General features: G+C 47.5%; 1 protein-coding gene across 7 annotated transcripts in view; it reads left to right on the top strand.

The window, feature by feature from the left end:
- SZT2 (SZT2 subunit of KICSTOR complex) overlaps positions 1-27,967 on the top strand; it is an 804,663-nt gene that overhangs the window by 273,908 nt on the left and 502,788 nt on the right. For all 7 annotated transcript variants that reach the window (XM_078659317.1, XM_078659363.1, XM_078659315.1 and 4 more), the window contains 2 exons: positions 2,762-2,874; positions 22,497-22,764. In XM_078659317.1, the coding sequence (XP_078515443.1) occupies positions 2,762-2,874; positions 22,497-22,764 (381 nt within the window). The remainder of the gene's footprint in view (positions 1-2,761; positions 2,875-22,496; positions 22,765-27,967) is intronic.

The raw sequence follows: 27,967 nt of genomic DNA on the forward strand, positions 1-27,967 counted from the left end.
ACAGGTCCTCTACTTGCAAGAGGGGTACCTGGGTGGGCACCTCTGAATTGCAGTCCTTACTTCTTTCAAGCAGTCGGGATTACACGGCACAAACTAGCACTGACCCCGGGTTCACCGCAAGCAGGTGAACAAAAGGCTCCCCCTCACATGACATGCATAAAAATGCCTGGTCTGACTATAAGCCCTACAAAAGAGAGTAGGCTACCACCACCACGCTACACCTATGAAACCTGTGACAAGGAAAATAGTCTGGCTGTCACTATGAGGAGTCTGCTTGGTGCGTCCTTCCAGGTCAAGTCCAGAACCTATCGAAAGTCAAGAGAGGGCCTAGGCCTCCATGCACACACATGATTAACTTGCGGCTAGCTGAAATCCAAACACCAGATTCTAGCAGTTTTTGCATACAGGGCAGGGGACATGACTGGACACCATGCAGGGATCCCAAAATACATGACCAATATCTATATGGGTTAGACCATGACATGGCAGAAAGCTATATGCAGAAGAACATCAAATGATCGGAAGGTGTGTTTGATAAACAATTAGGTGACCTGTTTCTGTGGAATAGTCCGTTACTGACAGGAACCATCGTAGAATGCACAGTGCTCTGCAGGATAAACCATCACATTGCAAGAAGCTAAGTATGATAGATCTTCTTAGGTAAACAAAATATGCTGGATAGATCATCACGTGACAGGTAGCTGTGTGGTTATACATCATGACATGATATGTATATTTGCATGGACAGACAATTGCATAAAGGGATAAAGTGCATGGATAGATTGAACAGGAGAGGAAGCTATTGGAGCTACACAATCACAGACAGGAACCTGAGTAGCACATGTATTGACATCACATTAAACTATGTGAGATAGGCAGTCGTATGACAGGAAGCTGTGTGGGATAGGTAGTCGTATGACAGGAAGCTGTGTGGGATAGGCAGTCGTATGTCAGGAAGCTTTGTGGGATAGGCAGTCGTATGACATGAAGCTGTGCGGGCTCTTCTATAGCATTGAAAGAAGCCGTGCAAGATAGAAATCTGTGTGGGTGCATACCACCGCATGATATGAATGGATGTATCATTGCGTTATAGAATGAAGTGCCTGGGCAGACTGATACAGGCAGAAGAATAGTCCTTCACAGCAAGTTGTATTAAAAAGACCATCGCATGACTAGAATCTGTGTGGTATGAAATGACAGCAAGCTCTGCAGGACAAGAACATTTGTATAATACATTTCACTTTCACATGGTGTAACATCATGCCATGTGCTGTGTTTGTAACCTTTGGTTTCTTCTGTTTTGGGCTTTCTGTTTTTCTTTAAATCTGTATCCATACTCATTTTGTGCTCACAACCAAACAATCTTAACAAGTAGTACAGTCATAATTGACTTTTTGTTAGCAGGCGCAGAAGAAATATAAATCCCTAAATTTTCAGGCATTGTTATCTTTTTACAAAGTAGAGAAACTCTCATATTTACTTCACAATAGCCAAGTAAAACATTTCTTTGCTATTTTATTCTAGCAACAAAAGAAATACGAATATTTATTTAAGATGCAATAATTTCTAATTTGTAATAACAGCATCTTCAACCGAATAAATAATGTTTTCTGTGATATAAATAATACTACAGAAGTACTTTACATGGCTTGTAGATGGCTTGTGCTTAATGTTTTGCCATCACAGTCTAGTAGATAAAAATGTCACATGCATTTTGTTTGGAGACAGAAACCCCTTGTTATGGGCGGGGAGTTCCTCCTCTACAGTATGTAAGGTTGCACATGTTTTAATTAATTCCAGTAACCAGGCCCTAGGCACTTAAATCACTAGCCAAGCTCTGCATTGGAATCATGATCTGCGGCACTGTGGTGTCAGCGGATATGTGCGCAGCTTCAGTACTATTTACACTTAGCTGTTGGCCTGGTAGCTGGGAACAGAAATGTACTGCTTTCAGAAGTATTTAGTAGCATCCCTCCAGGTGTCCAGTTACCCCTGAGTACCAACAAATTAACTTACTGTTGCAGGCATTAGCCCTTCAACAGCTAGTTTGTACCCTCTAACCAACCCTGAGTTAGATAATCAGTTGGAGGATGCAAGCCCTTTAGCTTTAGAGCTGCAGCTCTTAGTAATAACATTCCGAAGAAATAAAAGCTTTCTGAAGAAGAGCAGATTATCAGATTGACAGATGATCAGCCTTACAAGGTTTTACAAAGTAGTTCCCAACTCAGCACCCAGGCTGTATGAAACATGGTGCTCTTCCACTGCTCTGTCTTGGCTTATGTTGGCTATATGCTGTTAAGTCCTCGACATATGTGCACACCTGTGGTACTCTTAAGTTATCCACTGTGGTTCTTAGTCCACAGACAAATAAAATATAATAGTTTACAATCAGTTCTTCGTTTTCATTGTTATTTAAATCATGACCGGTTGGTGTCCGGTTGATAGACCTTACAGAACCGTCCCTGCCATCAAACCCAGTGGTGGCAATATACTCCCTTGCTTATTCTGAATTCAGATGTTTCCCTCTGCTGTGGCTGGTGCTTTCTCCTGAGTGTCGCTGTGCTTGGGATCTGTTCACCAACTTCTTTGGCAGCCTTTGAAGTGTGCTTTACTCCGGGACCCTGACTGGTAATCCTGATGTCAGCTTTGCTCTCAGTCTTTTGGAAGGTGAAAGAGTCCTCTCTGCTGTCATAGCCACAGTGCAGAACCGTCCTTTCAGTTCTCAGGCTTGTCAGTAGTGTAATATATTGGCTTCTTCCAGGACCCATTCCATGGAGCGACCGCCTGCTGCCTCCTGGATGGACCTCAAGCAAAAGGAGCTGGTCAACTACTGCACGTTACTGCAGGAGCATTACCACCAGTGTTATGTGAAAGGTAAGGAATGCAGCCATTACCACTAGTGGTTTGTGAAATGGGCACCGACTTTACTACTAGTGATATGTGAAAGGCACGGAGCGCAGGCATTACCACTAGAATATGTGAAAGTTAAGGGGTCATGTTCGAGGCATGTGGGCTGCTAAATTCATATCTATAGCATAGATCGCCGCCTAGTGTTGGGTCCGGATGATTGCACGTTGTTGTCCTGGAAGAGTCTTCGAAGTATCACGAGATAGGTGGCTCCTCCCCTGGACTACAGTGCGCATGGGCATCGACTCCATCCCCAGATTGTTTTTTTCCGCCATTGGGTTCGGATGTGATTTCGACATCTCCTGTTCGGAATCGATATACCAAACTTTTTTCAAGGACAAAAGGCCTTCTTTTACCCTGTCGGTATTGTTCGCGTTCGGTCTCGTGTATACTCCAACTCTTCGAGTCGGATATCTGAGGAGTCGGGTGACTCTTCGGTCATCGAGGCCCTGTCGACGCAGCAAGACTTTCGACGGCATGGAACGGAGTCCGTTCAAGAACTGTCCCGTGTGTGGTTCGAAGTACCCACACATCGACGTGCACCCTGTGTGCAACAAGTGCCTGTCGCCAGACCACGACGAGGCCAACTGTATGGCCTGTTCGAGATTTAGATCGAAGAAGACGATCAAGCTTCGGCGCGTGGCGCGCCTCGAGGCCCAGCGGTCGGCCCCGGCGCCGGACGACATCTTCGAAAACCCTGGAGCAGACGAGCTAAAGCTTCACCTGCAAATTTCACCTACATCGGCGGAGGTCGAGCACGACTACGGAGCAGACGTCGAAGGCCTAGACCTGGAGGAAAACGTCGATGAGGTAGGGGACGACGAAGAAGCATATGGGGCCATGGAAGGTAGCTCGGAGGAAGAGCTATGCCCCGTTCGTACTCTTACAATGGCTCAGGTCACGGGATCGCCACACGGCCTTACCCAAGACCTTACACCTCGATCCACGGCCCCGCCTTCCGGCCCGGCTCCGGACACCTCAGCGGAGCCGCCATTAACGAAATCGAAACCCAAACTAACAACATTGGTGTCGACGAAAACAAAGATGGACGACATGCCATCGAAACCAAAGACGTCTGCTCCACCGTTGACGCCGTCGTCTTCGGAGACCTCAAAGTCTAAAAAGGCTATCGACCAGGCACGGGTGCCTAAAGTGGTCAAGGAACCCAGCTCGACGAAGGTTGTCCAGCCGGTATCCAGCAAGGTGGTCGAGTCGAAGTCGAAGAAGACTATCGAGCCTACAGCGGGCAAGGCTACCGATCCAAAAGGCAAGAGGGCCATCGAGACAAAGTCGGCAAAGGGCACCGAGCCAAAGTCTGGGGTCCCGACGCAGAAGGCAAAGGCTGTCGATCCGAAGCTGTCGGCGTCGACGCCTGCGACCGTGGAAGCTGATCGTGGCGCTTCAGTCGGCGACGCGCCTGCGCCTCAAGCGGCAAAACCGAAGTCATCGACGCTCTGCTCTTCCCCTGGAGGTGGACCGAGGTCATCGGTCGGGTCGACGAAACCATCCGCTTCCTTTACGAAGCAGGTCTCGGACTCCCTCAAGCGGATACGGGACAAGGAGTCGGCGTCGGAGCCGAAAACACCTTCAGCACCTAAGCCAATGGCCCCACCGAAGAAGACTTCGATGCCGATCCTCTACACTCTACCGCCTAAGGTGGCGCCGAAGGCCTTTTCACCACGGATGGTGACCAAGGACTCTGCGGTGTCGACGTAAACTCACCTGAGTGGAAGTTTAAGTCATCGACAACCTGTACTAGAGGAGCAGTCGGCGCATATCATCGACGCCGACACTGGAAAACTCACGCTCTACAAAAGGAAAATCACATCCCAGCCCATTGAATCATTTGTGATTCCTCTGAAGCGAAAAAGACCAGCACCAGAGGCACCAGTACTGGTTGAGCACATTCTTCCACACCCTAGGAGGAGTGCAACACCTTCACCCACTTGCTCAGATGGAGAAGAGGGTGAGCAAGATGAGGAGTATAGTTTTCCTGCAAACACAGACCCTGATGAACAACAGGACTCGTGGATGGACACTGGTGATCAAGGGGACCAGCAGGCTGTCCCTGACCCTCAGGTCTACAGTGTGAAACCGTCTCCCACCGAAGACTCTGCGGCATTTAATGCCTTGATTGAAAGGGCAGCTTCAAACCATAAGGTGGAAATGCATGCTGACCCTGTGGAAGTTGACTTTCTATTTGACACTTTCTCTGCTGCAGAAAAAACTGTGAAAACTCTTCCTATGCTAAAAGGGGTCCTAAAGCATGCCACGGACATTTTCAAGGAACCCACTAGAGCAAGGGTTGTCAATCCCAGAATAGAGAAGAAATACAGAGCCGCACCTGGAGACCCAACTTACATACGGGGCCAGTTGCCTTTAGACTCTTTAGTGGTCTCTAATGCCCGCAAGAGGGCGAATTCCCAAACAACGGGTGAAGCTCCTCCCCCGGACAAAGAGTCAAAAGTGCTGGAGGCATCGGGGAAGAGGGTGGCCGCTCAGGCTGCCAACATATGGCGCATCTCAAACACGCAAGCTCTGTTGGCCAGATACGATAGGGCACACTATGACACCCTAGAACAACTGTTGCAACACCTTCCAGACCAGTTTAAAGAGGGAGCTGAGATGCTTATACAAGAGGGCAAGCTCATCTCCAACGCTGCGATAAAATGTGCGCTCGACGTTGCGGACACGGCAGCGAGAGCAATCAACACTAGCGTGATGTTGAGGCGTCAAGCATGGCTCCGCATCTCAGGGTTCAAGCCAGAGATCCAGACTACTATCCTGAACCAGCCCGTTAATCCAGACAGGTTATTTGGCCCAGAGGTTGACACCACCCTCGAAAAAATCAAAAAAGATACTGAGACGGCCAAATCCATGGGTGCTCTCCAGTCTCAGCAGTTCAGAGGGAACACTTTTCGTCGCTCAGGCAATCGAGGTGTTACCAGAGGACACTTGGCACAGCAGACGCCATTCAATAAAGGTGGGGCACAATCCTCGTACCCCAAGCAGGGTAGAAGAGGTTACCGTGGAAACAGCGCCAAGGGCAGAGGCAGAGGCAACAACAGCTCCCGTTCCTCTGCCACCAACAAACAGTGACTCCCTGTCACTGCCCCCCGACCATCCAACACCTGTCGGGGGGAGACTCCAACAGTTCCTGCCAGTCTGGAAGTCCATCACCACAGACAGGTGGGTAAGGAAACTTATCCAGTACGGCTATTGTTTGGAGTTAACGTCCACTCCACCCAACATACCACCAAAGCACCGTCCTATGTCAGCAGAGCACTTGCACTTATTGCAGCAGGAGGTACTCGTCATGCTGCAAAAAGGCGCAATAGAGCTGGTGCCAGTGGAGGAAGAAGGCACAGGGGTGTATTCCCTGTACTTCTTAATCCCAAAGAAGGACGGCTCACTCAGACCCATCCTGGACCTCAGGCCTCTGAACCAGTACATTCTTTCAGAACACTTTCACATGTTGACACTGCAGCAGGTTCTTCCATTGTTAAACCAGGGAGACTTCCTAGCAACCTTGGACCTCAAGGATGCTTACTTTCACATACCACTCCATCCATCCCACAGGAAGTACCTCAGGTTCACCATCCAAAACAGGCATTACCAATTCAAGGTCCTACCCTTCGGAGTGACCACTGCCCCCAGAGTGTTCACGAAATGTCTGGCGACAGTGGCGGCGCACCTCAGGAGGCAGAACATACATGTCTATCCTTACCTGGACGACTGGCTCGTTCAGGCCAAGTCTGCACAACAGTGCGCCGCAGACATGTCCCACACCATTCACCTCCTTCACAGTCTCGGATTTTCTCTAAACTATCCAAAGTCGCACCTTCAGCCAGCCCACGTGCGGCAGTATTTGGGCGCGACGATAAATACTCTGGCTGCCACAGCTCAGCCGAACCCAGCGAGAATCGACAACATCCAGTCGCTCGTCCAAAGGTTCCGACCGCAACACTCCCTTCCAGCGAGAGTGTTCATGCAGTTGATAGGCATGATGGCCTCCTGCATCTTCATAGTCCCGCACGCACGGTTGCATATGCGTCCGCTCCAGGAGTGCTTGGCACATCAGTGGACTCAGGCTCAAGGACAGTTGAAAGACCTAGTGTTGGTGACCGGTCGGGCATACAACTCTCTGCATTGGTGGAATCCACACAACCTTTGCAAGGGCGGACCGTTCCAGGAGCCTGTGCCACAGATTATTCTAACGACGGACGCATCTCTCCAGGGCTGGGGAGCTCATGTGCTCCACTACACGGTGCAGACTATGGACAACGCAGCAAAAGAAGATGCACATCAACTACCTAGAACTGATGGCAATCTTCATGGCACTCAAGTCCTTCAAAGTACATCTGTGCAACAAGGTCGTGTTGATCCGGACGGACAACATGACGGCCATGTACTACATCCAAAAGCAGGGAGGTACACACTCTCCACAGTTGTCTCATCTGGCTCAGAGCATGTGGAAGTGGGCCATTCAGAGGAACATCTTCCTCATGGCGGAACACCTTCCGGGCAAGGACAATCAGATGGCGGATCTGCTCAGCAGGTACAGCCATCAGATGCACGAGTGGGAGTTACATCCATCAGTACTCCGCCCGTACTTTCAGCAGTGGGGTCATCCAGAGATAGACCTGTTTGCCACAAGGGAAAACGCAAAATGCCAAAGCTTTGCCGGCAGGTTCCCTCACCCACAGTCGCAGGGCAATGCGATATGGATGAACTGGTCAGGAAAATTTGCGTACGCTTTTCCCCCAGCACCTCTCATTCCGCTGGTGGCAAGAAAGCTAAAGCAACACTCGATGACGCTCATCCTGGTTGCTCCCACATGGGCACGCCAACCATGGTACACCACGTTTCTAGAACTCTCCGTGGTACCGCATCAAAGGCTGCGCCTCACACCCAAGCTTTTGACGCAGAACCATGGCGACATTCAGCATCCAGATCCGCAACAGCTGAATCTGGCCATCTGGCTCCTGAAGTCTTAGAGTTTGGCTACCTTAATCTGCCTCCCGAATGCATGGACATCATACGAGAGGCAAGAAAGCCCACCACCAGAGCCTGCTATGCAGCAAAATGGAAGCGGTTTGTCATTTACTGTACAGACCACAATATCAACCCGCTAGATGCATCCATCCCTAACATCATCTGCTATTTGTTACATCTTTACAAATGCAATCTAGCATACGCTTCCATTCGGATACACTTATCCGCCATAGCGGCTTACCTTCAAAACAGGCAGCATCTCTCTGTTTTCAGAGTGCCTGCCATTAAAGCCTTCCTGGAAGGGTTGAAACGGGTCATCCCTCCCAGGACCCCGCCAGCTCCTGTATGGAACCTTAATGTGGTCCTCACCAGGTTGATGGGCCCACCTTTTGAGCCTCTACATTCCTGTGAGATTCAATTCTTGACATGGAAAGTGGCTTTTCTCATTGCCATCACGTCTCTTAGACGTGTTAGTGAGCTACAGGCGCTCACTATACAAGAGCCATTTATCCAAATTCATTCAAACAGGGTGGTGCTCCGCACTAACCCCAAGTTCCTTCCTAAGGTGGTGTCGCAGTTTCATGTAAATCAAACCATTGAACTGCCCGCATTCTTTCCAAACCCTGATACAGTGGCGGAAAGAATGCTCCATACGCTAGACGTCAAAAGGGCGTTAATGTACTACATTGACAGAACAAAAGATTTTCGAAAAACACAACAGCTCTTTCTTGCCTTCTCAGCCCAGCACAAAGGCAACCCCATTTCCAAAGCAGGAATAGCCAGGTGGATCGTTAAGTGTATTCAGATTTGCTATCAGAAAGCTAAGCGCACTTTAACGGTCCCCCCCAGGGCACACTCCACACGCAAGTTGGGGGCCTCCATGGCATTCCTCGGTAACATTCCTTTGGAAGACATTTGTAGAGCAGCCACATGGTCTACACCACATACATTTACCAAACATTACTGTGTAGATGTGCATTCCAAACAGCAGGCAGCTGTAGGACAGGCTGTTCTTAAAACACTCTTTCAGACTTCTGCAGCTGGCACGGGCGGCCGCCGTTAATGGAGGGACTGCTATGTATTCTATGCTATAGATATGAATTTAGCAGCCAACATGCCTCGAACTGAATATGCTACTTACCAGTATGCATCTGTTCTTGGCATGTAGGGCTGCTAACATTCATATCGCCCGCCCTCCTCCCCGGCGCCCGTAGCGGCTGCAGACTTTTCTTGAATTCAACCATTAGCATGGACATCGCTTACACTATTACACTCCATCTTTGCCACGATGGCTAAAAACAATCTGGGGATGGAGTCGATGCCCATGCGCACTGTAGTCCAGGGGAGGAGGCACCTATCTCGTGATACTTCGAAGACTCTTCCAGGACAACAACGTGCAATCATCCGGACCCAACACTAGGCGGCGATCTATGCTATAGATATGAATGTTAGCAGCCCTACATGCCAAGAACAGATGCATACTGGTAAGTAGCATATTCAATATTACCATCCTTAAGTGAAAGGCAAGAGGTGCAGGCATTACCACCATTATTTGTGGAAAGTAAGGGGTGCCGGGCATTACCACAAGTGACGTGTGTGAAAGGTAAGAGATTCTTGCATTACCACTTGTTTCTGCTGCTGGAGAGAAATGCAGTTAACTTGGCACAACGGTGTGACAAAAGTCCTTGGCTCTGATCTTGAGATGAGCAAGAGACATATGACAATCCTGGATGACCCATAAGCTGTACAGATATCATTGTGGAACTTGCAGAAATGTTCCCGCACAGGTTACACCCCAATTAGATATGTCACTGGTCTCTATAGACCAAAGGAAAGCGAAGCTGAACTCGAAGGCAGCCCTCCCCATAGGTATATAATGGAGTGCCACTGCCAACAAGACATTAAACCACAATGAGGTTTCCTATGAGTATACAATAACATTACGAGGTGTACCCCAGGTAAATGCCAAATTCCATCTCCACCAGGCTACTAGCGTGTTGTTACCAGGCTGCACACAGCAGGAGTCTCCCGCACGCAGCCCTCGCATGTGCACACATGTTCACATGCTATCAGCCAAGTGCATCGCAGCGACCCTATCTTAAAAGGTAGACACTGGCAATAAAAACGTGCAGTCCATTCACCTTGAGTTTACCCTGGGCGAGTCACCAATTGTGAAGCTCAACCACAGTAAAATGGTTCGAAACCTGGTGATCAAAAAGTGAAAAATCTGGGCAGATTTGATGGGCAGAACCCATTGCCTTACAAACCCATTCTGTGGGCTCACAGTCTTTGGAGGTACTGCGTTGGTATCTATTCTAAAAGTGAGGAATCTTCAGTTTGAAGTATGCATCAGAAGAATAAGCTAATTTCCTCCAGTAATGGCGGATACTCTAATCGCAGAATCACCACTGTCTTCCCACCTCCCTGTTGCGTGGAATGGTCTCTTTTTCCCATCTAAAAAGGCCACAAACATGACATCAATCAATCAAAGACTTGTGAAGTGCAGCAATTCCCCTGTAAGGGTCTCAAAGCGCTGGAGTTTCCTCTAGCTTCGTGGTGATCTGTTCATTCAAACTGCCAGGTATTGAGTCCTTTCCTAAATTGCTGGAGCAGTTGGATGGTCCTGAGGTGAAGGTGAAGAAAGTTCCAAGCTTTGGCTGGCAGGTATGAGAAGGAATGTCTTCCGCTTTTGTTTCAGCGGATACGGGGGGTCTCTGCGAGGAAGAGTGAGGCAGATCGAAGGTGTCTGGTTGGTTGGTGGAAGGTCAAGCGTTTGTTGATGTAGACTGATCCTTTGTTGTTCAGGGCTGTGCATGCGTGTGTCAACATCTTGAACCGGCGTCTCTTCTGGTTCGGGAACCAGTATAGCTTCTTGAGGTGGCGTGTGATGTGGGTTCTTCTGGGGAGGTCGAGTATGAGTCTGGCTGCTGAGTTTTGTATTGTCTATTCAGGAGGTGTGTGGTGTTTCCTACGTAAAGTGCGTTTCTGTAGTGCAGCCTGCTGGTGAAGAGGGCTTGGGTGACAGCTCTTCTGGGAGCCACCTGAAGAGCTTGTGGAGCATGCGTAGAGTGTAGAAACAGGCGCATAAGACTGCATTTACCTGTTTATTCATGGAAAGCTTACTGTCAAAGAAGATGCCAAGGTTGTGGGCGTGGTCTGTCAGTTCGGGGGATGGGCTGGGTTCAGCAGGCCACCAATGCTCCTTCCAATGAGAGGTGTTGTTACCAAAGATGAGGACTCTGTCTTGTCCATGTTGAGCTTGCGACAGTTGACCTTCATCCAGTCAGCGAAGTTCATCGTAAATCTGTGGAAGTAAGCTCTGGTGGTGGAGGGGTCTTCTGACAACAAGGTGATGAGCTGGGTGGTGTAGGAGATTATGTTGAGTCTGTGAGGTCCGAGGGTGCTGGTCATACATGTGTTAAAGAAGGTGGGGCTGAGGGATGATCCTTGGGGAACACAGCAGATAATCTTCTTGGGTTTAGAGGTGAACGGTGGGATACTGATTCTCTGGGTTTCTGCCGATGAGATATGTAGCGATCCATTTGAGAGCGTCTTCCTGGATTCCGATTTGGTGGAATCTGTTGATCATGATATGATGAGAGATTGTGTTGAAGGCTGCTGACCGGTCCAGAAGGATGAGGGCTGCCGTTTCGTCATGGTCCAGGGGGGCCTTGATGTCATCAGTTGGTGTGATCAGGGCTGTCACAGTGCTGTGGTTGACTCGGGATCCGGATTGAGAAGTGTCCAGGAGGTTGTTATTTTCCAGGTGTTCAGTGAGTTGCTGGCTGATTGCCTTCTCGAGAACTTCTGCTGGAAAGGGGAGCAGGGAGGTGGGCTGGCAGCTCTTTGGGTTTGTTGGGTCTGCAGAGGTTTCTTCAGGAGGGGTGTTTCAGCGTGTTTCCAGTCCTCAGGGAAGGAGGTCGAGGTGATTGAGTTGTTCAGGACTTTCTTGAGCTCATTGCCAATCGTCTTGCTCCCAAGGTTGAAGATGTAGCGGGGACAGAGGGCAGTGGGTGCACCCGAATGCCCAGAGTTCATGATGGAGATTGTGGTTGGAGTTGAGAGGATCCCAGTGGGTTATCAGGTGTTTAAGGCTTGTGTTCGTGGGTGTGAGCAGACTGATGTGTTTTGCAGCAGCAGTTTGGGGTTTGAAGTTTTCATAGATGACAGAGATCTTGTTGTAGAAGAAGTCTGCCAGGGTGGCATGCATTTCTTGAGAGGGGATGATGCTGTTCCTGGCGGCTGTGGGGCGGGGAACTCCTACACAATGGTGAAGAGTTCCTTGATGCGGTTTGTGCTGGCTGACATGTGCACACTGGTACCTCTGATTATTGTTGGCTCCACATCCGTGGCATGGACAAAGTCAAGAAAGAAACAGATGTTGAAGTGCTGGGGTGGCACATATGTGCCGCTCCATCGTCACTTTCAGGAAGCCACAGTCAACAAAGAGCCACTTGGCACCACCTACTTGCATGCAAAAGCTATGCTGTTTAAATCTTCTGGATCTAGTCTGGTGCCTGAGGATATTCTAGTAAGGAACCTGCAGTTAGGGTATCCACCAAACACAGCTATACCAAAGATAAATAACTTGTTCATTACCATGTCCAAGAACTCTCCTGACTCCAGTTATGTACCAGCATCCTGCAGTAGCATAACTTTGCTTGGGTGGTCCTAGGAGGATGGGACCACCACTGAATAGTTCAGCATGATATGCTCTTTGCGTTCACGGCATCTTCTTGCCCCCCCCTAGGTTAGGGGTGACCCCAAAATCATCACCTCTCTCATTGCCTGGTATTTTTCAGAATTCACTTTTGTGAATTGGATGTTCGAGGCATGTGGGCTGCTGAATTCATATCTATAGCATAGATCGCCGCCTAGTGTTGGGTCCGGATGATTGCACATTGTTGTCCTGGAAGAGTCTTCGAAGTATCACGAGATAGGTGGCTCCTCCCCTGGACTACAGTGCGCATGGGCATCGACTCCATCCCCAGATTGTTTTTTTCCGCCATTGGGTTCGGATGCATATTTGATCACTCAAGTTCGGAATCGATAGAAACTTTCTTTTCGGCCCTAAGGCCTTTCCTATAGCGTCGGTATTGTCTTGCGTTCGGTGCCCAGCTCTGTTCCGGCTTAGTTCCCGAGTCGGACATCCAGAGGAGTCGCGTGGCTCTTCGGTGCTCGAGGCCCAGTCAACGCAACCAGACTTATTCGACGACACATCATGGAACGGAGCCCGTTCAAAAGATGCCCCGTGTGCAACTCGATGTATCCCCACATCGATGTCCACCCGGTGTGCAACAAGTGCCTGTCGCCGGATCACGATGAAGCCAACTGTATGACTTGTTCTCGTTTTCGCTCCAAGAAGACGATTCGACTTCGGCGCGTGGCGCGCCAGGAGGCCCAGCAGACGGCCCCTGACCCGGTGAACATTTTTGAGGGGGAAGAAGCAGACGAGCTGGAAGATCGAGAGCCGATTTCAACTCCAGCGGCAGAGATCGACTCCAACTACGAAGCAGACGTCGAAATGTTCGACACAGAAGGCGTCGTCGACGAGGTAGGAGACGACAATGAGGCCTACGGTGCCACGGACGATAGCTCAGGTGAAGAGCTATGCCCCGTTCGAACAATAACTAAGGCTCAGGTCGAGGGATCGCCACATGGCCTTACCCAAGATCTTGCACCTAGATCCACGGTCTCGCCTCCGGGCCCGGCTACGGACGTTTCTACGGAGCCGCCATTAGTCAAATCGAAACCGAAAGTGAAAGCTTCGGTCTCGACAAAACCGAAAGTGATAGAGGCGCTGTCGAAGCAGAAAGCGCCTGTCGCCTTGGTCGGCTCCACGTCTTCGGACCTGTCGGCGCAGACGAAGCCAAAGAAGGTTGTCGAACCGGTGAAGTCGCTCAAGGGCGTCGAGCCGAAGACTGGGGCACCGAAACCGCTTGTCAAGGCCGCCAACCCGAAACCGTCGGCGCCGAAGGCCGTCGACACTGACAAAGGACTCGGAGCTCCAAAAGCTGTCGATGCTGCACGTCGGCCGGACAAGGCCAAAAGTACTGTCGCCCTCGAGTCTGCACATGGTGGTGGATCGAGAGCACCTGTTGGGTCGACGAAACCGTCCGCATCCTTCACGAAGCAGATGTCGGACTCGTTGCAACGCATCAAGGACAAGGCTTCCGCAGTCGATCCGAAGGATACTTCCACCCCGAAGCCTGCCGCCAAGCCGCAAAAGTCGACGGCGCAGATTCAGTTCACGCTGCCGCCGAAAGTGGCGCTGAAGGCGTTCGCGCCCAGGACGGTCGTCGAAGCGTCCATGAAGGTGTCCACGGGGACGAAGCCTACCCCTGCAGTTGTAGGCACAAAGCATCGACAACCCCTACTGGAGGAGCAGTCGGAACAATTTATCGACGCCGACACCGGTAAACTTTCCATCTACAAGCGAAAGATCACACCGGCACAGCCTATGGAGTCCTACACAATTCCTTTGAAGAGGAAAAAGGCTTCCACGGATTCCCCAGTTCTTGTTGAACTAATTACTCCACGTGCTCAGGATCCAATCTCGCCCACTTACTCGGATGTGGAGGCTGGGGAAGGGGACGATGATGAGTACAACTACCCTGCCGACACTGATCCTGAGGATCACCATGACACATGGGCAGATGCTGGGGACCCAGGGGATCCGCAAACTGCCCCGGACACTCAAGTATATACTGTCAAAACCTCCCCTACTGAGGATTCTGCGGCATTTAATGCACTTATTGAGAGGGCAGCTAGGAATCATGACGTCCAGCTCCATGCTGACCCTATTGAAGTGGACTTTCTGTTTGATATCTTTTCCACCTCTGAAAAGACTGTCAAGACTCTGCCAATGCTAAAGGGTGTCTTGAAACATGCTGCAGACATTTTTAAAGAACCCACACGTGCCAGGGTTATAAACCCCAGGATTGAAAAAAAGTAGAAGCCGGCACCTGGCGACCCTACCTACATCAAGGGCCAGTTGCCGTTAGACTCCATGGTTGTTTCTAATGCCCGGAAGAGGGCAAATTCACAAACTACTGGTGATGCTGCTTCCCCTGACAAGGAATCTAAGGTGCTAGAAGCATCAGGGAAGAGGGTGGCAGCTCAAGCGGCCAATATCTGGCGTATTTCTAACACGCAGGCACTCTTGGCCAGATATGACAGGGCACATTATGATACACTTGAAACCCTGTTACAACACTTGCCAGATGAGTATAAGGAGGCAGCAGAGATGCTCATTCAAGAAGGGAAACTCATCTAAAATGCTTCTATTAAGTGTGCACTGGACGCAGCGGACACCGCGGCCAGGGCCATTAACACAAGTGTAATGTTGCGGCGTCAGGCCTGGCTCAGAATCTCCGGGTTCAAGCCGGAGATACAAACCACCATCCTAAATCAGCCTGTAAACCCTGATCGCTTATTTGGACCTGAGGTGGACACCACCCTGGAAAAGATCAAAAAAGACACCGAGACTGCAAAGTCTATGGGGGCTCTCCAGTCCCAGCAGTTCAGGGGTAGTACTTTTCGTCGCTCAAGCAATAGAGGTGTTTCCAGAGGCCAGATGTCCCAGCAAACACAGTACACTAAAAGTGGTGCACAAACCTCTTACAACAAACAGAGTAGAGGCGGCTATCGGGGAAACAGCACCAAGGGCAGAGGTCGTGGAAACAACAACTCCCGATCCTCCGCCACCAACAAACAGTGACGCCTTGTCACTGCCCCCCGACCATACAAAACCTGTCGGGGGGAGACTCCAACAGTTCCTGCCAGTTTGGAAATCCATCACCACAGACAGGTGGGTCAGAAAACTTATCCAGTACAGTTATTGTCTGGAGTTAACGTCCACTCCACCCAACATCCCCCCAAAACACCGTCCTATGTCAACAGAGCATTTGCACTTATTGCAGCAAGAGGTGCTCGTCATGCTGCAAAAAGGGGCAATCGAGCTCGTGCCAGTGGAACAAAGAGGCTCGGGAGTGTACTCCCTGTACTTCTTGATCCCAAAGAAAGACGGGTCCCTGCGACCCATACTGGACCTCAGGCCCCTAAACCAGTACATTCTCTCAGAACACTTTCATATGCTCACGTTCCAGCAGGTTCTTCCGTTGCTCAATCAAGGGGATTTCCTCGCAACATTAGATCTAAAAGATGCATATTTTCACATTCCACTACATCCGTCACACAGAAAATACCTCAGATTCACCATTCAGAATCAGCATTACCAATTCAAGGTCCTCCCTTTCGGAGTGACCACAGCGCCCAGGGTGTTCACAAAATGCCTGGCAACAGTGGCTGCGCACCTCAGGAGACAAAACGTTCACGTCTTCCCTTATCTAGACGACTGGCTTGTCCAAGCAAAGTCGGCCCAGCAGTGCGCTGCCAACATGTCCCACACCATTCACCTTCTTCACGATCTGGGATTCTCACTGAATTATCCAAAGTCGCACCTTCAGCCAGCCCATGTGCGGCAGTATCTGGGCGCGACGATAGATACTCTGGCGGCCACAGCGCAGCCAAATTCTGTGAGTATCAACAGCATTCAATTGCTAATACAGAAATTCAGACCGCAACACTCACTTCCAGCACGAGTGTTCATGCAGTTGATAGGCATGATGGCCTCCTGCATCTTCATAGTCCCGCATGCGAGACTACATATGCGTCCGCTTCAAGAGTGCTTGGCACGTCAGTGGAATCAGGCTCAAGGACAATTAAAAGACCTAGTGTTGGTGACCGGTCGGGCATACAACTCACTGCATTGGTGGAATCCACACAACCTTTGCAAGGGCCGACCGTTCCAGGAGCCTGTTCCACAGATCATCCTAACGACGGACGCTTCTCTCCAGGGTGGGGGAGCTCATGTACTCCACTACACAGTGCAGGGACTATGTACAACGCAGCAAAAGAAGATGCACATCAACCACCTAGAGCTGATGGCGATCTTCATGGCAATGAAGGCATTCAAGGTACATCTGTGCAACAAAGTCGTGTTGATCCGGACGGACAACATGACAGCCATGTACTACATTCAAAAACAGGGAGGTACGCACTCTCCACAGTTGTCTCATCTGGCTCAGAGCATGTGGAAGTGGGCCATTCAGAGGAACATCTTCCTCATGGCGGAACACCTCCCAGGCAAAGACAATCAGATGGCGGATCTGCTCAGCAGGTACAGCCCCCAAATGCACGAGTGGGAGATACACCCATCAGTACTGCACCCGTACATCCAGCAGTGGGGTCATCCAGAGATAGACCTGTTCGCCACAAGGGAAAACGCCAAATGCCAAAGCTTTGCCGCCAGGTTCCCGCACCCACAGTCGCAGGGCAATGCGATATGGATGAACTGGTCAGGCAGATTTGCGTACGCTTTTCCCCCAGCACCTCTGATACCGCTGGTGGCACGAAAGCTAAAGCAACACTCGATGACGCTCATCCTGGTTGCTCCAACGTGGGCCCGCCAACCATGGTACACCACGTTTCTAGAACTTTCCGTGGTACCGCATCAAAGGCTGCACCTCACACCCAGACTTTTGACGCAGAGCCATGGCGACATTCAGCACCCAGATACGCAACAGCTCAACCTGGCGATCTGGCTCCTGAGGTCTTAGAGTTTGGCTACCTCAACTTGCCTCCTGACTGCATGGATATCATACGGGTGGCAAGAAAGCCCACCACCAGAGCATGCTACGCAGCAAAATGGAAGCGGTTTGTCATTTATTGCGTGGACCACAACATTGACCCGCTTGACGCGTCCACGCACAACATCATTTGTTATCTGTTGCATCTTTACAAATGCAATCTGGCATATGCTTCCATTCAAATACATTTATCCGCCATAGCGGCTTATCTCCAAAACAGGCAGCATCTCTCCCTTTTCCGAGTGCCTGCCATTAAAGCTTTTCTAGAGGGGCTCAAACGAGTCATTCCTCCCAGGACCCCACCTGTTCCTGAATGGAATCTTAATGTGGTACTCACCCGACTGATGGGTCCACCTTTTGAGCCTCTACACTCATGCGAGATTCAGTTCTTAACATGGAAAGTGGCTTTCCTAATAGCCACTACGTCACTGCGACGTGTTAGTGAGCTCCAGGCGCTCACTGTACAAGAGCCATTCATACAGATTCACTCCAACCGGGTGGTGCTGCGCACTAACCCTAAATTTCTTCCAAAGGTAGTTTCACAGTTCCATGTCAATCAGACTATTGAACTGCCTGTGTTCTTCCAAAATCCAGAGACAGTGGCTGAAAGAATGCTCCACACTCTTGACGTCAAACGGGCTTTGATGTACTACATTGATAGGACCAAAGATTTTAGGAAGACGAAACAACTCTTTGTTGCCTTTTCTGCACAACACAAGGGCAACCCCATTTCCAAAGCAGGTATAGCCAGGTGGATCGTTAAGTGCATTCAAATTTGCTATTAAAAGGCTAAGCGCACTTTAACGATCCCCCCAAAAGCCCACTCCACCCGTAAGTTGGGGGCCTCCATGGCTTTCCTTGGAAATATCCCTTTAGAAGACATTTGTAGAGCAGCCACATGGTCTACCCCACACACATTTACGAAACACTACTGTGTAGATGTGCACTCCAAGCAGCTGTAGGGCAGGCTGTTCTAAAGACACTCTTTCAAATGTCTGCAACTGGCACAGGCGGCCGCCGCTAATGGAGGGACTACTATATATTCTATGCTATAGATATGAATTCAGCAGCCCACATGCCTCGAACTGAATATGCTACTTACCAGTATGCATCTGTTCTTGGCATGTAGGGCTGCTGACATTCATATCGCCCACCCTCCTCCTCGGCGCCTGTAGCGGCTGCAGAATTTACACTTACTCTTAGCATGGCCATCGCTCACACTGTTACACTCCATCTTCGCCACAATGGCTAAAAACAATCTGGGGATGGAGTCGATGCCCATGCGCACTGTAGTCCAGGGGAGGAGCCACCTATCTTGTGATACTTCGAAGACTCTTCCAGGACAACAATGTGCAATCATCCGGACCCAACACTAGGCGGCGATCTATGCTATAGATATGAATGTCAGCAGCCCTACATGCCAAGAACAGATGCAGACTGGTAAGTAGCATATTCAATATGCTTTTTAGCATGTAAAGGTGTTTCATCAAAGGGTTGTGGATGCAGTAGCTATCTCTGTTACGTGGTGGAATAGGAATTATTGCATGAATTCCGTGTTTTCAATGTAATGCGTAGTTAACAAATCTCCTCAGCCTCCGCTAGGGGAGCGGAGTTTATTGCCCACGGTTAATAATAGTACACCTGAATAAGATCACTAGAAAGAGGATTATATTCCCACACCTGGATAAATTCACTAGAAAGAGGAGTATAGTAGCACACCTGGATAAACTCACTAGGAAAAGTATACTTACACACCTGGATAAGCTCATTAGGAAGAGGAGCATATTAGCACACCTAGATAAGATCACTAGGAAGAGGAGTATACTAGCACACCTGGATAAGATCACTAGATAGAGGAGTATACTCGCACACCTGTATAAGCTCATTAGGAAGAGGAGTATACTAACATGCCTGGGTTAGCTCACTAGGAAGAGGAGTATACTAGCACACCTTAATGAGCTCATTAGGAGGAGGAGTATACTAGCATACCTGTATAAGCTTGCTAGGAAGAAGGAAGTTCTCCGGAGAGCTTCCTTTGACCCAGACGATCACGCAGAGACGGTTGCATTTATTCAGCGACACACTTTTAATCGAGCCTTTTCGAATCTATACATATACAGTGTTTGGATATACAATTTTCTCAAATCATTTGGTAAAACACATTGGCAACGGATATATGAAAAGGACACACAGCTTACATTGTGAGCCCTGAAAAAGTCCGATTGTGGACGAAACGCGTTGGCGGTTGCAAAAATGTGTGAATAAAGGATGAATTTCAAATATCGAAAGAACATATTGACTCTTCTTGGGAAAACTACTGTGCTATAAACTTATCTTACTGTGGATTGTTCACATTTGATATCTATAAGTGTGCTGAGCTGTTTTTGTTGTACGAGTATACTATCACACCTGTATAAGTTCGCTAGGAAGAGGAGTATACTAGCACATCTGGATGAGCTCACTAGGAAGAGTAGTATACAACCACACCTTTAAAAGCTCGCTAGGAAGAGGAGTATACTACCACACCTGCATAAGCTCGCTAGGAAGAGGAGTATACTACCACACATTGTATAAGCTCGCTAGATACAGGAGTATACTACCACACCTGGATAAGTTCACTGGGAAGAGGAGTATACTAGCACACCTGGATAAGATCATTAGGATGAGTATACTAGCACACCTGTATAAGCTCGCTAGGAAGAGGAGTATACTAGCACACCTGGATGAGATCACTAGGAAGAGGAGTATACTAGCACACCTGGATAAGCTCATTAGGAAGAGGAGTATACTAGCACACCTGGATAAGCTCGCTAGGAAGAGGAGTATACTAGCACACCTGGATAAGCTCGCTAGGAAGAGGAGTATACTTCCACACCTGTATAAGCTTGCTAGGAAGAGGAGTATACTACCACACCTGGATAAGCTCACTAGGAAGAGGAGTATACTAGCACACCTGGATAAGATCATTAGGATGATGAGTATACTAGCACACCTCTATACGTTTGCTAGGAAGAGGAGTATACTAGCACACCTGCATAAGCTCACTAGGAAGAGGAGTATACTAGCACATCTGTATAAGCTGGCTAGGAAGAGTATACAATCACACCAGTATAAGCTCACTAGGAAGAGAAGTATACTAGCACACCTGGTTGAGCTCAAGACATTGCTTATTGTGTTGCACTGAGAGGACAAACCAAATCTAAAACAGTGCCTATAATTCTGGACCTTTCATGGATTAACACCTTTAAAACAAATGTTTGAGCCTCATGCTTGCATTGAGGTTTACCCACTGCTATCTGAATAGATCAGTCTGTCCTTGCCACTTCTAATGCTTGGGATGCAGTAATCTTTATGTGAGCAGGCATGCCCAATCTTGCCGATAGAAAAAGCAGACTAGCCATCCGCAGCTGCTGCGAAAGATGTATTGGATCAGCAAGAGTCATATGGAATGGACTTTAGCTACTTTAATATTTTGTTAGGAGAACTTTTTCTCCCCACTCCTTTCAGGTTTGACCCTGTGCAAAAATCGTGACTGTCCGCCCAGTTATCTAGCTTTGACTGCTGAACCAAAAATGGCAGATTTATGCCATCGTTGATGCCACTCTGACCCAATGGAAAATCTGTCATTTCCCTCTCCCAAAGGAAAACAAAGATTTCTATAAAAGCTCACTAATGATCTAGAGCAGTACCTGCTGTTCATAAGAGTGCTGCTTCCACCACTCATCATTGGAAGCAGCAAAGGTGGAGCTAAGCACTTGTTTTGGACTTCTGGGAATTGTAATTTGAGATCAACACATGAAATTGCTTAAACATCATGACTACCACAAACCTGTCTTATATTCAGATTGTAAGAGAGGCCTTCAGGCTCCTGTGCAGGTGGAAGACTGATATTTCAATATGACAAAGGGTTCTGAAGCAATGTCCAACACTGGGAAGGCCATTGATTATGCCCCTAGCAGCGGCTCGATAGAGGTTCATCAGTTAATGTTGTTTGGCGATTGGGATAACTTCAGATGGAAATTTGAAACATTGAAGTGCATTCCTGCCTCACTATAACACCTTTAAATGTAGAGAGATCACATTGCTCCTAGAAATGGGAAATCCTTAAGTTGCTTTAGAGAGAATTATTTGTCATTGGAGATGAGATATTACTTAAATGTTTGAAACAGAATTTATGATTCTGAGTGTTTTTTTACTGCAGTGCTTTTCTTAATTTAATCGTTTTTTTCTTTCTTGTTCAATGCTTTCCCTGCCTTCTCTCTCATATCTTTCTATGTCACTCCTTTATGGTTGTATGTTCTTTCTTTCTCCATTGCTCTCATTTGATCCCATTTAATCCTTGGATCACTCTTCACGATGCCCTGATTGCTTTCTTGTCTGCCTCTTTTTTCTTTTTAACCCCTGAAATCCCTTGCCTTTCTCTTCCTCTTTGAACTCTCCCTGTCCCTCCATTTCTCCCCTTCTGTTCTCTGCATTTACCCTGTCTCCTCTTGTGGTCTGTGTACACACCTCTTTCACCCTTGTGATTTCCACGCATGCTTTATTTTTCCTACCACTGTGATCCTTGCACACACATCATTTCCCCCTGCCATTGTTATTTACACATTACATTATTGTTCTTTCCTTTGTCCTTTTTTGCATGCATTATTTTCCCTTTGCTTATACACGGCCCCTTCCCTCTTGTGATTTCATTTCCATGCCCTTCTTTTCTGACCCTTGTGTTTTCTGTACACACACCTTTTCTACTCCACTTGTGACCTTTGCACATGCATCTTTCCTCTTGTGATCTTTGCATACATATTTCCCTTCCCCTTGTGATCTCTGTGTATGCCTTGATGTCTGTCTGTTTGTAATATAATGTCTACCATGTACCTCTTGCTGTGACCACACCTGCTCTTTCCATCGCCGCTCCTGTGCTGTCCCTTCCACTGCCGCCCTTCCTAGGATTGTATAAGAGTCTGCAGCAGAGCTGCAGCGTTTCATATCAGGACCTGCTCACAGCGATGGACTATTGTGAGGAGCAGCTGCAGGAGATCAACATCACCAGCTTCCTGCAGACTCTCTGTGGGCACATCCAGTGCTTCCGTGAGAGCAATGACATGATCACCTGTGACCTGGGCACATGCCCATCTGACAGCATCCGCAGCATGAGCCAGGAGCCTAGCGATGATTCCGCTTCCAGGACCAGGGGGATCCTTCTGTCTGAATCCAGGTATTCCACGCATATATGAAAAGATTGTCGTGGTGGCACCATCTTTGTTTGGCATTCAAGATGGGAAACATTGATTTCTAAGAATCCGGAAAGCTTATTAAAATGACAAGGCAGGGGCCTATGAGAAGGCCTGAGAGGAAGTGTTGCATTCTAGAGAACTTTGCCACTGTTGCTAAAGAGAAGACTAACTCTGGCAAAGATGGTGGTGCTCCCATGCCTAATACATTTCTATGTGGTGGTGCTCCCATGCCTAACACATTACTATGTTAATTTGCCCCTACTGAACTACCGGACTGTTTCAAGGTGTATATATTCTTCTTCTGGCCTTAGCATGGAATTCCAACAGGCATTAGGTACACTGAGACTGCCATCTGCTGATGGTGGTCTGGGGATCCTGCACTTCAAAGTTTATTATCTAGCTACACAGCTTCAGTCAGCACTTCGATTGCTTGACACGGGGCGAGCAGAGATACCTTTGGTAGTGAAATCGATGAATCTTTTAATTAATTTGAGAGAATCGACTAACTCCTTGCCAAGTTTGGTGAGAGTGCTTAGATTTTGATTGGTACTCTCTACGAGGGGGACAGTCCAGGCTAACGTGTGAATGGAGAAAGGTATCGGGACAGTGGGAGACTTACATGACACCAGGGGTTTTAGACTTTGCCAAGAATATATTTAGAACTACTGGTTCCCGGAGGACAGTTTTTAATGTATGGTCACTAACTAGGGCACTGAGACGGTTACGGGGAAACGCGACAGAGAGAACCTTCTACATATAAAGGTTTGCAATTGTTGAGGACATTAGGAGATGACAGTAGGGAAGTAGATGAAGTAGACTGGAGTAAACTATTGAGTTATATGGGCAAAGTTGCCAGAAATGCTTGTTTTATGCTCCTACAGTTTACCATCATCACTCCAAAGAAGGTCAGCACTGTTTATCCAGAGGCAGGCTCATCCTGCCTTCTGTGATGGTCATCATGGGGGCAGAGACTGCTGAGCTTTGAGGCATTTTGGTTCAAACAACTCATCCCTTAGCCGAAGTTGCTTAGAGGCCAGAACCTAGAGACCTGCCTATATTATCACCCCAGGAATAGGAAGCCTAGCATCAAATTCATGGATCTTGCTGTATTGCAGGCAAGAAGGTAAATAGCAATGACCCTAGAAACAAGAGAGGGGGTGGCCTGAAATTGATAAGATATGTTGATATGGGTTGAGATAGAATATATTATTTTGTATGTTCAAGAGAATAAGGGAATGCGATCCAGACAATGCCCATGTCAGGGGCGAGACGCTAAATGCTGTGTGGAAAACAATTGAGGGGGGCTCACTCTCAACCTCATATGTCTTTGGGGGGTGAGAGGGCGTGGTGAGTGGTACAGCACATTTTCATGTCTCTAGGAGGTATTACTGAAGTGGATCACCACCCTTAATCCTGCTGGACCTTTTTGACGAAGAAGGGTTTACACCGTGTTGGTGGTTGTGCTGTGGAAAGAACTGCTGAGGGAAATAACTTGAGTGCTCTGTTACTTCACCTGAAAGGACTACTAACTTACCTTCATACCATCTCCAACTGGAAGGATCTGGCAATAACTTTACCTTATACATTGTTGGGAGGCGGGACAAAAGAACCTGGGACAACTATCAATACAGCTTTATACATTCTGTAGGTGATCCTATCCTTTCCGTTGGTGGTAAACATGACACAGTTATGTGTGGAAAGCATGATGACATCTTTAGTCAGAAGAAGTGTTTATGCCATTATTCATGGCTCTTTGCACTTCCTTTATTTAGACCCAAAAATCAAGCTAAACTGCGTTAAAAAACAGAAGATTGATATATGGTGCAGCCCAAGGTTGTAAAAGGTGGCCTACTAAGTGATTACGTCGTGTTAACACCAAATAGTTTGTGGACCTTTTATAAAACATTTTTGCAAAGATTTGTAGAAACAAAGTTCTTAATTTTGGACAATTCGAGCACAATATTTTCTTGTTTTAATTCAGCATGTGATGATTAGAACTAATCATCACAATTCAGCATGTGATGATTAGTTCTAATCATCACATGCTGAATTAAAACAAGAAAATAATGTGCTTGCATTGTCCAAAATGAAGAACTTTGTTTCTTGTTGGATCGTTTATAGGGACGATCACGCTTTTCACATACCGGCATGGTCTGCTTCTAATAGCTTTGCACTTTGTAGAGCATGCTCGCTCTTGTGGCTCCAGAAAAGTAATCAAAACTGTCTCGAGCCATGTCTCCTCCCTGGTTCCTCTGTTGGTCTTTAAGTTTTAGCATAGATTTATTTGTGTCTCTGAAACATGGGTTAATTAGCTCGGTTCATCCGAGCAAAAAAATGTCAAGCTAAGCTATGCAACTTCGGAATCTACAAATAATTTATCAATCAGTTAATATTGTTATTTCCCCAAAATTGAAAATGTATTTTGTCGTTTCATAAAGGTTAAACTGTTGCTTTGTTCTAGTGTCGATGAAATCAGAAGCCACTTGTGTTTCTTTTGGATTTACTTATGTGTGATTTTTAACTGTGGTAGACTCTTAAGAGCGATTCGCTTATACTTCAAGCATACATAGGGGAATACTTTTGGTTACATATACTGAATCCTGCAGTGTTTACTGACGTTAAGGAATATTTATTGGCATAAGGTTGGCTTCTGATATATGTAACTGATGTGCTAACATCATGTGTAGGGTTGTTGGTAACAAAGGGAATGGTTTATACAATTGTCAGTCGAAGTGGAGGAAGGAAAACATTGTGAACGTTGTTGGGATGAAGCCTGGCTCTCCAGTCTTACTTTGTCCCTCCAACTTAGATATAACTTCCTGGTTTGGTATATTGTTAATCCTGGAGGTATATTGAAAGCCTAATTTCATACTGTTTTAGTTCCTTTGTTTTTTTTTTGTCTTGGCCATTAGTTCAGTCAAACTGTTTTTGATTAGGTCTTCTCAGTTCAGTAGCTGGCTCGGTTAACTTGGCTGCTAGTTTTTCTGTCCTTTGTTTGCTTGCTTGACTAGGCTTTTTAAAAAATATATTTTTCATCCAACCCTTGCGTCTTAGAACAGCTATAGGACCTTAGATCATTGGTTCTCAGTTTGATGGTAGGATTGTTTGACCAGGTCCCTATTAGACAGTTTAGTTATTTAACATTTTAATACATTCTGTTGTTTCCTTGCAATCAGAAAGGCTAGTTGTGCACTTGAGGCATGGAAGGAATTCTAGAATTCCAGACCTGTGCCTCTGTGGATCAGGATCTGTATCTGTTAGCTCACCATAAGCCTCTCATGTCTGTAGTGGGGGGGGGGGTGCAGTTTCTAGACTTGTGTTTCAGTATGGCTTGTTCATAACTAGGAGCAGAACCACTTAAACCTCTATTGTCTGAGTGAAGGATACGTGTTTTCCAAGTTAAATCTTTTTTTCACACCATTATTATGATCTCAACTAATCTTGAGTGGGTCTTTGAACACATTTGGCAAAAAAATCCAAAATGTGTATTGAGCCTGTTGGCTTCATCTCAGGAGTGGTATTTTGTCTGAGCCTCTGATGTTGAAGGTTCTGAAAAGACAAGCAGCGAAGAACCTACTAAATTTGTTGGTTTTCAGTCATCAGAGTAAAATCAATCTCTAGGAAGTAAGGGTATGTTTGAGTCCTGCAATCCTTTCTATACACAGGTTATTACAGGTTACAGGTTATTGTTGGTGAGTTTGCAGAATTAACATTTTCAGCCACTGTAAAATGTGTAGCCTTATTTTTTGCCTCTATGTTGGGGGTTTTGTTTGACTATTCTTGAGCATATCTACTTTTTGTTGCTCTGTCTAGTTATTTTGACCTTTTTTAATTATTGAGCTAACTTGCTGGAGATTTGTGTCCAAATGTGTGTCTGGTTTGCCATGGGTTTAGGAGAACATTGCAGCCAGGTATGAACAATGCTTGTGTTGTCCAATCAGACCACACATCATAGCATGACATGTAAGAGGCTTGCACAAAAGATATGTAAACTGAAATAAGTATTTTGCTCTTAGATAGGTCTGTCTCACATTTCTCATTTTATCTCTGATGTGGATACAGTTATACTCCCACTGGTTTTAAAAGATAACCCCCTTGTTACCACTGGAATGTCCCCGTAATAGTGCACAGTCATGTCCCATTCCCTATGTGTCCAACTGTATCGGATGTCCTGGTTTTTGGATTTACTCTAACCTAGCAAGTGCAAAGTCCTAGGCCTGCCTTGGATATGAGACTGGCCCTCGATTTAGACCTGGAGGGACGCACCTTGCGAGCCCTTATTAGTGACAAAGAAGTACTGTCCCTGTCACAGTTCATGTACGTAGCACGGTGGTGGCAGCATACTGTTATTACTTATTTGATCAGGCCTTTTTACCTGTGTCGCAAGAGTGGCAGCCTACTGGCCCCTTAGCTTAAATTTATGTTGCTAAACCTGAACCAAGAATCCTAGCGCTGAGGTCCCGAGGATGAGCGAGTGTTGTGTGTGAAAAGCGTTTTACACAGTGTTTGATTGAATGAGTAAACCAATCTGACACATGCCTATGGGATCCATTTTGCATGTTCAAGTGCACAAGGTTGAGGTGAAGTTACTTTCCCAGACAGCTGGATTGTATTTCTGGCTTTCCTGAGACTGGAGGGAGGGATCCCAGGCACTGAAATGGGGAAAGAGGAGCCATACATCCTATTAGATTCGATTAGGCGTTTTGAATCAGAGGGCTGCTCATTTGTTTTCCCGAAACGGCCATTTGGTGGCTGGTAGGTGTTACGGGTGGGGCTCAGTTCCTGAGTGTGATTGGATCTTTTGAAAGGGGGTCAGCCATTGTTCTATCTTCCTCATCAATGTCAAGTGGGACTGTTGATTGTCAGGTGCAGGCTTCTCTCACATCTGTTGTGGGTGCTGCAGTTTGGAGACAACCCTGCTGTGAAGAGTATCACTCAAGAGAGAGGCTGAGTGTGAAACACAGCCCGAGAAGGACACACAAAGAATTCCAACCCACACCGGTTTTGAAAGGGCAGACTGCGTCTCTTTATGAGAATGGGAACAGTGGTCAAACTTGCTTTTCTAGTTACAAGTTCCCGTTGTCCAAGAGGGTGGTGCTCCACAGAGTAGCCCAAGGACTGCTGTGCAACTGGAGTTGATGACTGCCTGATAACTATCTTCTCAGAGGTGAGAGTACATAACCT

The sequence above is a fragment of the Lissotriton helveticus genome, chromosome 1_1 (assembly GCF_964261635.1).
Source record: "Lissotriton helveticus chromosome 1_1, aLisHel1.1, whole genome shotgun sequence".
Classification (NCBI taxonomy): domain Eukaryota; kingdom Metazoa; phylum Chordata; class Amphibia; order Caudata; family Salamandridae; genus Lissotriton; species Lissotriton helveticus.